At 58.2% G+C, this 16,099-nt stretch overlaps 1 protein-coding gene across 10 annotated transcripts; it reads right to left on the reverse strand.

The window, feature by feature from the left end:
* Positions 1-9: 9 nt before the first annotated feature.
* GAS8 (growth arrest specific 8) lies at positions 10-14,949 on the reverse strand. 10 transcript variants are annotated; one of them, XM_045188452.3, is made up of 12 exons: positions 13,696-13,860; positions 13,324-13,508; positions 11,070-11,147; positions 8,202-8,399; positions 7,711-7,917; positions 6,355-6,409; positions 5,663-5,868; positions 5,047-5,214; positions 4,644-4,730; positions 3,148-3,357; positions 1,349-1,414; positions 10-261 (listed from the first exon to the last, which is right to left on the reverse strand). In XM_045188452.3, exons 2-12 carry the CDS (start codon positions 13,327-13,329, stop codon positions 112-114), a joined length of 1,431 nt encoding a protein of 476 aa, XP_045044387.2. In that variant the 5' UTR covers positions 13,330-13,508; positions 13,696-13,860; the 3' UTR covers positions 10-111. The 10 variants fall into 10 exon arrangements, with proteins under 10 accessions (XP_045044387.2, XP_045044388.2, XP_045044391.2 ...); XM_045188453.3 differs by adding an exon at positions 12,623-12,932 and having other exon boundaries at positions 13,041-13,859; XM_045188456.3 differs by lacking the exons at positions 13,324-13,508; positions 13,696-13,860 and adding an exon at positions 14,915-14,949.
* Between the last annotated feature and the right edge of the window lie 1,150 nt (positions 14,950-16,099).

The following is a 16,099-nucleotide window of genomic DNA, read 5'->3' on the forward strand; positions in this document are numbered from 1 at the left end:
ACACGCAGCAAACGTGAGAAGCCTTCATTTGCTGACCCGACAAATCCACACACACCTGCCACACACGGTGTGTAAAAGGGGGTGTCGTGCAGGGAGGAGTCCCAGGTGGGGCTACGTTGGGGTGGCCACAAGTCCTGCGGGGCCCTGGCCCAGGTTCTGCCCCATCACGGCCGTTTCCAGGGGCTGGAAGCCCACATTGTCCAGGGGAACCCCGAAGGCCTGGAGCTTCGCCTCATAGGTGCGCAGCAGGTCGTTGTGGGCCTGTGGGGACAGAGCGGAGTTGGGGGCAAGGCCACAGGAGGGGCCACACCAAGGCTGACCCTCGCTCAGGCCGCCCGGCTCATGGGTAGGAGGGGATGGAAAACCACAGAGGAGCCTGGTGACCACCCCTGTCCCAGAAGAGCACAGGTCTGGGCAATAGCCATGATCTCCAGTCCCTTCTCTGGAAAAGGGATGGTTTTAAAAGGGTGAATTTCATCGGCTGGCTATAAGGGTTGGAAGAGGCGAGGCCTGAGAAATGCTTGGCGCCAGGCGTGACTCCAAGCCAAAGCTCCAAGGGCACCTCATGTTCACCATCAGGGAAAGGCCGTCCAGAGTCGACTGCGTGGGAGAACCGAGGCAGAGCTCCAGAGGGACCAGGGAGGCTGGCCCTGGCTCTCACCCTTCACTAGGCTGTGGGCTCCTGACAATCAGATGTAACCCCTGGGGACCCTCCCAAGAGCTGCACAGACCAGTGGTGGCCCCGTTTCCGTGTGTACTAGTACCAGGGTGCCGGGGCGGCTGAGGGAAGGGTCCAGACAGGCAGGTGAGGCTGGGCAGGGCCAAGGGAGCTCCGAGGTGACAGGCCTTCACCTTGTGGCTGCACAGCCCAGGGCTCTCATGTGACATCCACCCCACAGGACTATGGGCACGTCTGAGTCACTGGGGCTGTTCTTGGAAAATACATCTGCATCTGCACAGGCAAAGCCCAGTGCCAGGGGCATGGTGGGGTGGCAGGGGGTGTGCAGGGCCCAGGCCCCTGGGCTCACAGGACAGACACTCACTGCCCCTCTCCAACTGCAGGAGGCAGGGAAAGGCATGCAGCTTTCCACAGACATACAAAGGTGTCAGAAAAGATTAGACTTGTAACTGTCCCCTGCTTGGAGGTCTGTGGGACTCAATCAGGGATCAGAAGAGGCCCCTCCTATCACCCCAGAGGCCAGGCCCAATGGGGAATGGGAGGAGCTGCTGGACAAGACCACAGGCAGGCCCTAAGAGGGTCACCAGGGTGGGGACATGCCCCAGGCCACATGCTATGGGGATGGTCCTGAGTGAGGACGTGCCCCAAGGGGAGGAGAGCCCCTCGCACCTTGCAGACTCGGGCCAGCTCGTACTGCAGGTCCTTGATGGTGCTGTTCTTCGATTCCAGGACGTCCTGAGGAGAGAAAGGCAGGTGTGAGGCGGAGACTTGTGTTTGGGCCAAGGCAGAAGAGGCACCTGGGGACTCTCACTGGGACCCCAGCTGTCTGGGAAATAGCAGCCTGGTACACAGGGCGCTGGCCGTGGGGAAAGGTCTCCAGGGAGAAGAGAGGCAGCACCGGCCTCCTGGGGGAAGTCAGAGAGGGGCAAGCCTGTCCGGTGCAACCAGGAAAGGCCAGAGCTGACCCACCCCCACCCTGGACCAAGGATGCTGCTGTGGGGACCGTTGTGTGCGGGGCTTCTTTATCGCCTTGTTACCCGCCCTCTGGTGACTCACACAGAAACAGGCACCCAGTCAGAGATGGGCCCCAGCCCCAGGAGCACAGTGCCACCAGCCCCGCACAGCCTGACACAGGTCCCCCAGGCACTGCATCCAGTGAGCACGAAGAATACGGGCACTCACATGGCCTCCCCAGCCCTTCCTCGGCGGCGATATCCATCCTGCCTCAGCCTTTCCTGCAGGTCCTGTGGGCCCTCAGAGCCAGTCTGCCCTGCCCAGAACCTTCCGTGGTCCCCTGCCGGCCCCAAACTTGGGGCATGGCTGACAGCTTCAGAGTGTTCCCCACCCAGCTGGCAACATGGCAGGCCCCAGTGCAGGCTGGCTGGGGGGCAAGCAGCCTGCAGCGCTCTCAGCAGAGATGTGGAGGCCTCACGGGCTCGCCCTCTGGGCCTCGGGCCGATATGAGTGACAGGGTGCCCAGTCAGCTGAGCCACGTGGGGACACTGTCGGTGCCACCTCCCAGGGTAACGCACACCTTCCCACCAACGTGACCACACCTGTTCCTCAAGGGAAGACCGCGTCTGCCCAGAGCCATCTACCGCTGAGACAGGCCTCTGGGTGCAGACGCATAGGCCAGCTGCACACCGCGTCTGTCTGCCTGGTCCCCACGGCCTGGCAGCGGCAGGTCACCCAGTTTCCCTGGCAGCACTGATACCCCTTACCCTGCGTCAACATTGTCTGTGACACCCCCCAAAACCAGGTCCAGGTAACAGGGGCAAGACCAGCTCCGGGTGAGAGTGGGCCTGCCGGGTATTGTCGGGCTTCCACTTGGTGGGTCCCAGGAGCAGCAATCACTGTCCTGATCCCTCAGCCGACCTGCTGGCCAGTGGCCTCGTATCCATGGCTGTACCCCGAGCCCAGGACAGTCCTGGCACAGAGCGGCCCTGTGAATAACTAGACCCAAGCAAATGGACACTCCAGCCTTTGCGTGGATGCACCTCCCTCTGGGAAGCCCTCCCCAGCAGCCCCAGCAAAGGCCCAGCCCCGGCCCTGCTGCTCACAGCCAGAGCCGCCTGCCCGGTGAGCATGCAGGAGACTCAGCCGCCCCCAGGCCCATGTCTGGGTCAGCCTCCAGACGCCCAAGGAGCTCAGGCCCGGAAGTATGAGAACGGCTGAGACCCAGGACCTGACAGGCTCCACTGAACCCATCCTGAGAAGTGGAACTGGCTGTGGTCTCAAGGGCCTAAAGGTGCTGCAGCTAAGGGGGAACGGGGCAACCTCAGATGAGAGAACTGCTGAGTGTGGGGAGCACCCCCCGGAATGACCATGGGTCTCCACTGGGTAACCGGAGGCTGGGCAACACTCAGGTCTCACCATGAGACAAGTGACCCCCAGCCAGAGCCCAGGCCACCTGGGGCGTAGGAGCAGGGGCCCCATCCAGCTACCCCAGGAGCCCGTGTAGGGCCTACCTCCAGCTTGCGGGACACCAGGGTCAGGGCCGCGGGGTCCAAGTTGGAGGCAGCCAGCACCTCGTTGAGCTGCAGCTCCTTCTTCTCCACGGCCGTGCTGAGGGCCTGCAGCTTGCGCTCCAGGACCAGGTTCTTGAAGCCCGTCTTCTGCTGCACGTCCAGGATGGCCGAGGTGAACTTCCCGTAGAGCTCGTCCCGCTCCCGCTGCACCTGGGGGGACCGTGCCTGAGCCACTCCTGCTGGGGGCCAGGACACAACTCTACCCGGGCCCACCAGGCAAGCCTGTTGTCTGCGCTGTCTGGACCCCTCCAGGAAGGCGCCTCAGGAAGCCAGTGGCACCTGGAAAGAACAGGGCAGGCCGCACAGAGGGGTCGGGTGGGCCTGGCCCCGGGTTTGGGCAGTGGGCTCGGGTCAGATCTGTCCCTGGTCACCCCATGTGAAATCCAGGGCATCGAACTCTAGCCAGCGGTATTTGGGGGTGTGTGCCCTAGATCCCAGATCCCAGACCCCACGTGCTGGCACGGCCCTGGGGCCAACTGCCTGTCAGTCAGTAAAAGTACCTCTCATCTCTTAAGTCTGTTACTTTTAACTTCGGTAAGAAGACAAGACTTTGTAGAAACGTGGAGAGTCAGCAGCCCTAACCCCACCTGCAGAGGCCACTGTGCCAACACCTGGCGCCTCCTTCCTCAGGCTGCCACAGCCCGTGGGCCCCTCTGAAGTGGCTCTGAAGATAATTGTGGGTCTGCCGAGCTCACAGACACACCCGCAGGTCACAGTGGAAGCCTGTGGTGGACCCTGCACTACCAGGCGGCTCGCAAAGGTGGGAACAGTCTGCCTGGGCAGACCCTGCATACTGCTGGGGGGCCTCCTGGACTCGCTGGGAATCTTAGGAAAGCACCTTCTCCACAAGGCATGGCAGCAGCTTGAGTTCCTGAGAGCTGGCGCAGGTGAGAAGTGGCCCCTGGGCACGGGAGAGCCCTCTGGGCAGATTCTCTCCGAAATCTGGATGGAAGCCTGGCCAGGAACCAACCTTCCTGAGATGCTCACACAGCTGCACAAAGATGAGCCACGGCACAGAGGACTGGAATGGGGCAGCTGCCCAGGGGAACCGGCTTCAGAAACGCCCGTGCTCGAGGGGTGGGGGCTGGGCATCTGGGGGCAGCACAGCAGGCAGACAGGAAGCGTTGCCTGTGAGGCCGGAGGCCACACCCTCACTGCACGCACAGCCACAGGGGTGCCCTGTCACCTTCACCTGCAGACGCACGCAGGGTGCCGGGACACCTTCATAGTGTGCACCCGAGAGGGCAGCACCAGACACGTGTGTGCAGGGAACACACTGCACCCAAGGGGCCAGGCTCCCCTGCTGTGTTTCAGAAGGGGCCTGAGGGGCCCGGTGGGCGGACGTACCACAGGCTTCTGCCCAAAGAGCTGCGCACAGCGAGGGGCAGGCAGCAGGACCACCTGGAACCAGTCGGCACCAGCTGCTGGCTGCTCACCTGGACAAACCGCTGCTCCAGCACCTCATGCTCCCACTGCAGGCTCTTGAGGTCCTTCTCAGTGACTTTCAGACGGGCCTTTGTGCACTGGGGAGAGAGGAGGGTGGGGACAGAAGGCACTCAGGCTGCACTGCAGGCTCTGGGGAGAGGACAAGGCCACTACAGTCACCAGACAGAACGGCACAGAGACACAAGGGCTCAACCCCTCCGGGGAGGCTGGTGGGCACACCTGTCTCCCAAGACACACACAATTCTAAGGTCCCTTCAGGTCTCCAGTCACAGAAAAGAGAGACTCGGGCCTTCTCCTGCGCTAAGGGCCCCGCCCTGTACGGGCATCAGGAGGCAGTGCCCAGGCGTCCTCTCTTCTGAGCCTCGGAGCCAGTGGGACGAATGCACCACCCACCACCAGGATCTGCTTGTCCCGCTTGTGGTCGCCCAGCTTCCTCCGCATCTCATTCATCTCCTCCCGAGCTTTCTGCAGCGGCTCCGCCAGGCGCCGGTTCTGTGCGGACACCTCCTGCATCTCCTTCTCCAGGTGCTCCTCCTTCTTCCGCATGTCCTCCATCTGCTCCTGGGGGCGCAGGGCAGGCAGGCTGCTCAGCACTGGGGGGAGCCAGCTGAGCTCACACCTGGAGACGCCCTGCGCTGCAGGGCGCAGGCCACCCACACCTGTTCTGTGTGCATACACTGTTTTCCACAATTTTAACAGGCTCTGAACATTCTAAGAATGGAGGTTCCACAGGATCGGGCTTTGCTCAGGACGACCAGAAGGGCGTTCCCCGTCGTGGAGACTCCATCCCCACCAGCACCTGGTGACGACACCAGGTGCTGGGCTCCCACAGCAGCCCTGAGCCTTTGGCCACCAGAGCACACGCTGGCCTGTCACTCCCCTGCCCTACATGGGGGGACAGCCTGTTCTTAGCCACAGGCGTAGAGAGGTTACATTACCTGCAACTTCCAATCGAGAACAGGCAGGGCAGCGTCAGGGACACTTTGTAAGGGGGGTCTGACAGGCGCACCTTGAGGGAGGTGATGAGGGCCAGGTTGTTGAGGGTGATGTCGTTGTAGTAGTTCTTCATGTCCGCGAAGGCCGCCTCGTGCCGCTGCATCAGTGTGCTGATCTGGCCGTTCTTCCTCTCCTCCACCTCGTGGATTTCAGTCTTCCTCCGCAGGTCCAGCTCGTCCCTGAGCGTCTTCATCTTCCTATCATACTTGGCCTCAATTTCTGAAAGGCGGCAGCACACACAGCAGCTCGGCGGAGAACGGCCAGCGGGGCCGAGGCTGCCAGAGAACAGGGCTACACGGTGTCTCCACTGGTGCTCAGCGACCACACTCCCCAAACAGCTCGTCTGCTGTCCTTTCCCGTGGCAGCCGCACGTCCCGGTGGTCACTGGCCATGACCCGGATAGCCCCCAGTCACAGCTCGGGGCTTTGTGACTAAACCAGACAGACCTCCTCAGGCCAGGAGCCATGGGAAAGACTGAATCGCGACCCCCGCCCTAGTCACTGGCCTGGGCCAGGAGTGGGGAAGTGGGTGGGACCACCGCCTCCCCCAGTGACATGGAAGTAACTTGTTCCGGGACTCTGAGTGTCCATCAGCCATGGCACTGGCCACACCCTCTCTCCTGGCAGCGCTGGGCTGTTGTGAGCTGGCCCACCAGCCCGGTGGCAGTGAGCCCTGGAGGGGAGTCACTTTCTGCGGGGCGCTCACCTCGCACTTGCCTCTCGAAGTCGCTCCTCATCTTGGTGATCTCCTCAGTGTGCTTCTGCAGAGGCCGAAACAGGTGAGTTACCAGGTGACAGACAGACAGAGGCAGCCCCCTCGGGCCGGCCCTGCCCTCGCTGCTACAGAAAGCCCAGCCCTGTGGGCCCGTCTGTGGGCTTGAAAACGGCCACGTTTCATAACTCACTTCCCCCGGCTGCAGTCAGCTCTGAGCTTCAGAAAATGGTAACAGACCTTCCCAGTGCTGAGTGCGCCAGCCCCTCACCTGGCCTACCTGCAGGCTGGACAGCTGTGGCCATGTCTACACACACCTCAGGCTCCCAGGTGCCTGCTCACCTACTCTAGCTGTGGCTTGGAGCAACATTAAAAATTATTTCAATAGATGGTTATTAAAAGTCTGAATAAAAAGTGTTAATTGTTTTTATAGCAGTATTTTTACACAAAAGGGAACTCTGACCACACAGCTAATCAGGCCTTGGGTAAGTGCACAGTCTCACGTCACTGAGTGCACCGGAAACCAGCCTACTGCGTGTCTGTGTGGGGAAAGACCAGACCATTCGTGAGGGTCCAGACTCTAGCACCTCAGACTTCACTGCAAACTCTGCAACTTTACAGCTTTTTCCAGGCCCAGCTGAGGCTGGGCTGCCTTCACATGAGACAGGTGTGTTCACAAAGTCGTCTCGATCTGCAGCCAGGAAGAACCCGTGAACACCACGGTTAGACACACCCACCCTCTGCGCAAGCCCTCCACAGGCTCCCTGATGCAGCCAGAGTCAAAGCCCAGGCCTCCGGTGGCTTCTGAGGCAGAGAGCAGCTGCGGCTGCCACGCCGGCCCCTCTCCATCAGCCCCAATTTGTCAGCCCTCCCCAGAGGTCAGAACAGGGCCTGGCTCCTGGCTGGCCCTCAGCAAACAAATGCCAGCGCCCACCTGGAACCCCCACCAGCCTCCCTCGGAGTGGACCGAAAGGTCTCAAAAGTGGGCCAGGTGCTCGTGAGTCCAACTTGCATGGCAATCTGCCAGAGCCACCCAGAGACTGGCGTGTGGGGCACGGTGCCGGTCGTGTTTCCAGACGCACTTGACGTGCATCTGGGGGAGCAGGGCCGTCGGGTACCGACAGTGCGCGCAGAGGGGCCCTGAGTGGGGCGTCCTCCGGTCGACGTGCTGCTCGAGCCTGACACAGGGTTCTGCCCTTGGCCCCAAAGTGGCCCTGCTTGGCTGCAGGCTTTTTAAAAAGCATTTCAATTAACTGCAAAACTGCAGGAGTTTTTAAACAAAAGTGTCAACTCCCAGTCGCTGTTGACCACTCGAGCGCGCACTGCCCACCAGCCAGCGGAGGGACCCACCAGCCTCAGGTTCTTCACCACGACCTCGCTGGCCAGCTCCTGCTCCTTGAGCTCCACCTTCAGCGCCCGCATGTCCTTGCGCAGCGCCCCCTCCTGCGTGCGGTGCTCCTTCTGGGCCAGCTTCATGGCCACGGTGCCCTCGGCCTTCATCTCCGTCAGGTTGTTCTGGTGCTCGTACAGCAGGTGCTTCACCTTCTGCTTGTAGACCTGCAGGCAGGAGGCACACGGCCTGCACACGCATGCTCACCCGCTACCCTGCTCACCTGCACACACATGCTCACCTGCACACATATAATCTTTTATTAAAAAAATACCTCAAGTCCCAGTGTAAAGGACACAAAGGTGAGCTTTTGTGAGGTAAGCTCACAAAGGGCTTATGAGACAAAGGGCTATGACCCCCTCCCGCCCCGAAGCAAGGAGAGAAAATACCCCCCACCCCTCCCAGCATCTCAGCAGTGACCCCAGAGGGACAGGCAGGCTGCCCCACTCACCTTGATCTCCACCTGGTGCCTCTCCTCGGCCTCCTCCATCTCCCGATCTTTGTTCCGCAGCTCAGCCTTCTTCTCCTCTAGCTGCCTCCGTGTGATCTCCCAGAAGGTGTGGATCTTGTCCCGCTCCAGCTGGAAGTAGTTGCGCTCCTCCCGCTCACGGTCTAGCTCCTCTCGGATGCGGGCGATGTGCCCCTCCACCTGGGGGCAGAGCAGAGCCTTCGAGGGACCCCGCGGGCCCCACCCACCTGGGGGGTGCCTGGAGGAGAGAGGCAAGCAAGAGATAGGGAGGGGCCCCTCATCTGCAAACATGTGAGAGATGAAAGGAGTTGAAATAGTGCTAGGCAGGCTCCAGGCCAGGACACGTTCATCGGAGAGCAATGATCTGATTTGGCCACTAATCCTACGATTATATATTCTCCTCCACTCCTGGGAACTTACACTGAGGAAATTTCTCGTAAGAACACAAGAGCTTTCTCCTCGAAGATATTAGCCACATCATAATGGAAATAGCAACATCAAAAAAATAATAATCTAAGATGATTTTAAATACAGAAATGGTTGAAAACTAGGCTCGATCAACTAGAAGATTATACAGCCCAAAGATACCAACGAGGGGAGACCCCCATAAAACTGGAACTGTCTTCTGGAGGGCAGACCCGTTGTTCAATAGTCCAGGCGTCTCCCACCAGGCACGTGTTCTGGGAGCCCATCTGGGTCAGCGCACCTGCTGGCGCTGTTGTGAGAGGCTGCATTCAGCTGCAGTGAAGTTTTTCTGACGACTCAGTGTGTCCGTCCGTTTCATGATGGGTGATTGACAAGTGCACCTGCCCCCACCACGCTGAGTGTTCAGCAGGTTTCGACTACAAACTGGCGTGACCCCTGTGCCCCACCCTCCCTATTCACCCGATCTCACCCAGAGTGACTTTTTTTGTTTCCCTGAATAAAAATGTCCTCAAATGGAAACATTTCGCTGATGTGGAAGAGGTGAAACAAAAAACAGCAGAAGCACTAAAAGGCAAGTTTAAAAACTGTGTCGAGAGGTGGAAAAAGTCTCGATAGATTACTGCATCGAGTGGAGAGTACTTTGAAGGTGATTGAAGTTTAAACATGTACGAATAAAAACAAGTTTTTGTAAATAAATTCTGGGTTTCCTTGGGTCCCCCTCATAGATATGAAAGTGACACAGAGCATAAAGGCACATTCCGAAAATGATGCTGAACGAAAAATCATTCACCTTTAAAGATACAAGTGAAGCAAAAAATATACGGAACCAGTAGACCCCTACAATGAAGAGGTTTGGTCCGGAGCCAAAAGTCAATCTGCAAATAGTCTTAAAAAATTTTTAAACCAAAAAAATAAAACAGGCTGGGGAGGTCTCCTGAGCACACCTGAGCGGCTGGCTGTTCCATGTGCCTCTGCTGACAGCCCCCCTCGGGGGCCTGCAGTGAGGGCCCAGGCAGGGTTCGCCCCTCCGAGGGAGACGCAGACCCCAGCATGTGACCAGGGTCCACACAGATGACGGCATCCTCCTGTCACAGACCTTTAGCGTCACTCAGACTGTGTAAATCAGGCTCCCACCCACTAGGACTATCTCACGGGATGTGATTTTGCCACCACTCAATACATCATGCCGTACGTTCAGATTTCCTACAACCATGCAGATTTCTAGCTTCTCTTTAAAAATCAGTGAACAGACAGCCCTGGGGCCCAACAGGGTAACCACCCAGTGGCCTGCCTGCAGCTGCCCCGTCCCTCACACCTGCCTGGACCCTGGACCCAGGACCCAGGACCCTGGGTGCTTCCGAGGGGTCTGTCCGTGCCCCTGCAGACTGAAACCCGGCAGGTCAGCGCTGTCTCCACAGGGACCAGAAGTGAACAGGGAGGTAAGAGGCAGCCCAGTGATCTCCCCAAAACACAAACTGTACCCCGACGCCCTCTGCGGAACTGCGCAGGGATTCCCTGCACATGTAGCTAGTCCTCACATCCTCGCCGGGTTCTGCAGCCCCCAGGGAAACGAGGAGTAAGGAGGCCCCAGCACTGGACACAGACAGACGAGAGCTAGGTTCCTCGGGCATCTCACCAACGTCTTAACAAAACGCTACTCGAGGGCCTGATTGAAATAAAGCCGCTCATCACCCCTAAGGGCCTTTGCTCAACACCCCACTTCAGCCCACGTGACCCTGTTGGCTTGCTTTGCATTCATTTTTATCCTACAACTACTTAAAGGAAGGCAGGGTGACTGGCAGCAACACCCAGGTGACTCAGAGCCCTGTGGCACAGGTGCCCCGGCCGCCGCCAAAGACTCGGGGGTTGAGGCAGGCGCCAGTGTATCTCATTATTTGCCACATGCTGCCACTTTCAGGAGCCTTTTAATTAAAACTGCAATTACACAGTTATGTTCTCTAGCCCTACCTTCATCGACACGGACAAGTGGCTTAAAATGATTCCGTATATTTAATGGTAAATAAATAAACAAGAATACTATCTATTCATCCACTGTGAGAACAGCTCCATAACCATCAGCTACATAAAAGGGTAAGACTGAAAGAAAATACAAAAAATTTTAAGTAGCCTTTATATCAGAAAAAAACATTTCCTTCCAAATTCCTACCACACTATAAAGAAGCTCTTCAATGGCTGGACTGCATTTTTTTTAAAAACATGCGGTGTGCTTGACTGACAGCTTCGGCACCAGTGGGGGCTGCGGAGACCGGGAGTGTGGGCCGGTTGAGACGAGCTGCTGGCGCCTGAGGGCGGGCGGTGAGCACAGACCGGCAAGGGGCACGGCCCTGGCGGAGGTCCGATGGAACAGCACCACCCACCCACCTTGCCTCGGAACGGGCAGAGGCCCAGGGCTGCCCCGCTCACCTGCTCCTTGTTCATGTCCTCCGGAGCGAGCCCGTCCACAATCGGGGTGCCTGTGCCTTTCCCTTTCTTCTTGGGCGCCTTTGATTACAGAAGAGACGTGGGTAAGGAAGGGAGGCTCGTGTGTAATGGCTTCGCTTCCTGGCTGGCTGGTTCCCTCCAGGGCCCCTGTTTCCCAACCTCCACCTCCTGCTCACTGTCGTGTGCTCCCGCCGGCAGCACTCGCCCTGAGGTCCCCCACCCTCTCCCCACTGTTTCTCGCTGACACCTTTGGAGAAGGAGGCGAAATCTTCCTTTTCAGAAGAGAACATTTTCTCCTTCGGAAAGGAAGGGCAGGAACTCGACCACGTGCACCTGCTGGCACAGGGCAGAGGCCACCTGCCTCCGTGTGGACACGAAACCCACCTGGCCTCATGAGGAAGAACCCCAGGGCCGGTGTCAAGTGCTGCCACGTGGGCTGTAATGTTTGGGAACCACCACAGAGAAGCCTGCGAGAACCTCCCGCAGGTGCTGGGAGAGACGCCTCCGTGGCAACGATCAGACACAGCGAACGAGGCTTTCTTTCTTCCGAATACAAAACTGCAGAGAACCTGGTCCAGGGAGCGGGCGCCCGCGGGGGCGCTGTGTGCCGAGAGGAGAGAAGCTTCCACCCCGCTCCCTGCCCCGGCGAGACTGAAGCAGACGCTCAACTTCCAAACCCTTGTCCTCGGCCCTCACTGCCCTCGGCGGCCTGCGCTCCAGGCTCGTCTGTGTCTGCGTGTCTCCGTAACATTTTCGGTGCCTACATGTCTCCTCCGTAACAATTTATGACTACAGAAAGGTATGTAGTCAAAAGAAATAAGGAAAATCCTGCCTATCCCTCAAGCTAGTAACAGGCGGAGTATTCTGGTGGCCTTTTCACAGTTGCTATTCAAAGACCCTCCCACCGAAATCTTCACTCCTAACCACGAATCCCTCTAGGCCACGAAGTCCACCCACCAGAGGCCCCTCTCCGCTCAGCGTCTGGGACACTCACAGCCAACCGCAGGGCTCCCCACGGAGACAGCGTCCCCACAGCTCCCTGCCTGGAAACTGAGTTACTGACAACTCCCGAAGGGGGGCGGGGGGCAGCTGAGGGCCCCGTTACACGAGGACAGACGAGGCCAGGCTCTGCCCTGGGCTGCCGTGGGCACTGGACCTTCTGCCCAGGACCCCTTCATGTACAGGGACCTCCAGCCCTCGCGGAGCCTGGACGTCCTGGGTGTCCCCTGCACCCCAGGCTCTGACTGAGCCTCTCACTCCAGGAAGGCTCTCTGTTCTGGACACATGGGATCTGGGCCCTGGGAGGCTGAGTAGGCGAGAGCCTATGACCGCCCGGCGAGCGCAGGACCCTGGAGCCCAGGGCTCTCAGCCAGGAAAGCGGGCGGATGCCTAACCCGCGGCGCCCGAGGCTCTCCCTCCCCCGAGCACGCTCCCCGCGGAGCACCGAGTTCTCCGTGCCGGGAACCCAGCGCCCCAGGCCCGCCTCGGAGTCTCTCGCAGGGCCGGCCCGGTCGTCTGGCCAGCTGGGGCCTCACCATGGCTGCAGGCGTCTGGGTCCTCCGCGCCCCACAGACTAAAGCGCCCGCCGGGCGGAAGCTGCGCCGTCTCCCAGCAACCGCTGGGCGGTCCCGCGCGAAGTATCGAAGATCGTCGCGAGACTACGCCCGCCGCCACAGGCCCTGGCAACAGCAGGAGTGCGTCCCCAGCAACGCGCCCCGGGCCAGGGGTTGCCCCGTAGGTCTTATCTGCAGCCGGGCATCATTCACACACCGTGGGATGGACGTGTACATCGCCGGCCTCCCCTCTGTTTCGTCCACTTCTTACCTACAGTGCTGAGAACAGCACCTAGCACAGCACAGACGCCGTCAATGAAGGAGGGAGCGAGGAATTATCCAGTTTAGATTCAAGTTTGGGCTGAAAGCCAGCCCCTGAGCCCAACCCCACCTGGCCCACCTTCGAAGATTCCTTCCCTGCTGGTCTGGAGATACGCGAACCTTCAGAAGGAAACAACCGTGAGAAATCTCCAAAGTTTTGAAATCAGCAGGTATCCCCTCCACAAAGGTGAACTGCCCTGCCTGAAGGGGCCGCCTCTGTGGCCCCCTGTTCTCAGGGTGAGGAACCACTAGAAACCACTGCCAGAGGATTCCGGACTGAAAAAACAGAGAGTTCTGGCTCCTTCCCTAACCCTGTTACAATTTCCAAAGCGAATTTCCGGTCCCTACCGGTACGCTATTACCTTCATGACTCACTCTGTGTCACCCAGAAGGCTGAGCGTTTGTCACAAGCAGGTGCCCGTCTTCACCCACCGTTTATGGTCTTTATTTCTACACTCTCAACTTTCGCATCTTCCTAATTAGTGGTTTTGCGGACGTCTCCATCTGCTTGGAGATGAGGGGTCCACTGTGTTCTCCCCCTGGAGAGCTGCACTGGGGACGGAGTGGCAATCTTGAAGACAGGTTGGATCCGGCTGCCCCACCCAGGGAGAAACATGCCTTATTTGCTCTTGCTCTCTGGCCTTTAGACACCCACCCGGGGCAGGGATCTGAGAGCCACCCTGACGAGCCAGAGGAGCTTCCTGTTTGCCCGGCCCAGCCCTGACTGTTCTTACCGTGGAGCAGCCAGTTGAAAGCGCTGCATTGACCCAGCTTGCACAGAGCTGCGATTTATTTATAGCAGGCCCCGAGGCCTTTGTGAGGTCTGGTCCTGCCACTGTGCAGGGGCAACCAAGACCTGCGTCTCTGTGCCAGACACCGCTGGCCTGAGAGGCGCCTCCTCCCCCAGGACCAGGCCTCCTAGAGAGAGCTTGGCAGGCGAGGCAGTGCAGCTGGGTAACACAATAGGCTGATTATTATTAACACTTAATTCACAGGCCCAATATGCTGGGTGCCTCATGCTGATTGGCTTTTCCTTTAGAAGTCTGGCTCAGAATCCTGAATTAAATAAAAGCATTAACAATAATTCCTTTCAGCCAAAAAGGGCAAGAATATGAGGGTTAGCTCAGGATAACCAGACAGGGTCATTTGTCACAAACCCACAGTGTCGCTCAGTTCACTGGCGCGGATTGCGGAGATGAACAGTGTCTGGGGCCCTGGACTCTCGACAAGGCCCACAGCGACCTGCTCTTTTGATGTTGATTTCAGTTCTGATTTTTAGAAAAGAGCCTTTTCTTCACATGTGTGGCTTAAATCACTTACTCAGCATCACACTGTGCAACTTGGAAATCCAGATAAATGGCATCTGAGCTTTTTGCAAAGCCCCAGAATCGATGTTAATCATCAAACCTCTGATATGTCATCTAATGTTGGCTCTTGCTAATGCCCACTTCCCTGGTGCGTCAGGCCTACTGCCTCAAGCCACTGCATCAGCTGGGTGGATGCCTGGATGTTAGGATAGCAGAATGCTTAAGACTACACTCTCTTTTAGAGACAGATAGTGAAGTAATTACCTGTGAGAGGACATACTGTGTGTAAGATTTGCTTTGCACTGGAAGGAGGCTTTGAGAGTAAAGAAACATGATCAGCCATGGACTGGTCACCACTGAGTCTGAACGATGTGGCATACAGGTTAATGGTGTTATTCTTCTACCTTGGTTTGAAATTGTTCTTAAAAGGGGCTAAAAATAAACACTGGCCTCTGGATGCCTTTGACAAGAGCCCCTCAGTATACATTTACCATCCTGCGAACAGGGATAATTATTAAACAATCACTGTTACAGTTACTGTGGCTGCATAACAGATTACAGCCAAAATGCAGTAGCTTCATAGACCGACATGCCTGTTTTGCTCATTAATCTGCAACTAGGCCAGGACTAGGTGGAGACAGCTCACCTTCACTCCACATGCCACCCAGCAGGGGGCAGGGGCTCCAGCACCTGGGGCTTCCTCACACAGGGCACCTTGGCTCCAGGGGCACCTTCTCAGAGACAACTGGGTCCTCCTTATGACTCAGCCTTGGAAGTCGCAGAGCACCCCTTCGGCCACATGCTATTGGCCAGAGCAGTCACACCCCCTGGCCGGCTTCGAGCAGAGGAATCAGGTGGGAGTGTCTTGGTCAGAGCGAGGGATTCTAGAACACACGTGGGATGAAAAATACTGCTCCGACCACTTTGAGAAAATGCCATCTGCCACCCCGGCTGACCCCAAGCACCCGTTGCCCACACCACCCACCCTGTAGCTCCCTTTCCTCCCTGAGAGGACAAATTCCCCGCCTCTTGGGATGGCACCGGACCCGGGACATGCGAACTATCGAGGTGAGTCCTAGTGGGTCATGACGTCATTTTAGACAGTTTTAAGTAGCAGTTTTTGTTTTCATTTGTTTTGTAAACTACAGGAAAATGAGAAGTATTAGCCTGGCTCGCTGACTGCCAGAGTCTCAAAGGCTTTGGGTTCCTCGTTACGGGGGGGGGGGGGGGGGGGGGGGTGCTGGGCTGCATGAACCAGCAGTCTGCCTTTGCGGGGGGCGGGGGGGGGCTTGCCTGCAAACACCTCGTTCAAACCCACCTCCCTCCTCTGCGGGCCCTTTCCACACCCAGCTGGGAACGAACTGTCTCTGAAGTTTTCTCTGGTTTGGTTTGTTTCTGTAAGACTGCAGACCTTGAGCGTGGATTCGGGTCTTCCGGCTTTCACTGCTTGCCTGGGCATTGTCCATCAGGTTACCTACCTCTGCTCAGCTTCTGCCCCTGGAAAACGAGGTACCGTCTTCTCGGCGTCGCTGAGGGAGTTGATGAAATACTGGGCTCAGAGGGTGCGTGGGGGGCGCTGCGCAGCGGTCCGCGCTGGGAGATGGGACTGGAGTGAACAGTTCGTGCGCTCCTCCAGCCCAGACCCTGCCTCCCTTCCCGTGAGCTGCCCCCCATCCTCTGGCCCCCACGTCCTTGCCTCCGATCCCCCATCGACGACCCCTCTGGCCTCCCCATTAAACGCTCTCGCCCCTACCTCGACCCCCAGTGTTTCCTCGTAACGTTTATTACAACATGCAATTCTACGTTTAAGGGCCCTAGGGTGTAGGCTCCG

The sequence above is a fragment of the Desmodus rotundus genome, chromosome 12 (assembly GCF_022682495.2).
Source record: "Desmodus rotundus isolate HL8 chromosome 12, HLdesRot8A.1, whole genome shotgun sequence".
In the NCBI taxonomy this organism is placed as follows: Eukaryota; Metazoa; Chordata; class Mammalia; order Chiroptera; family Phyllostomidae; genus Desmodus; species Desmodus rotundus.

Bases quoted from the DNA above. Each gene is read 5' to 3' on its own strand.
- GAS8 (XM_045188452.3), bottom strand. The intron at 4,731-5,046 runs GTGGGTGGTGCA...CTCTCTCCCCAG, and splicing joins GGGACAAGCAGATCCTGGTG to TGCACAAAGGCCCGTCTGAA. The intron at 1,415-3,147 runs GTAGGCCCTACA...TTCTCTCCTCAG, and splicing joins TGGTGTCCCGCAAGCTGGAG to GACGTCCTGGAATCGAAGAA.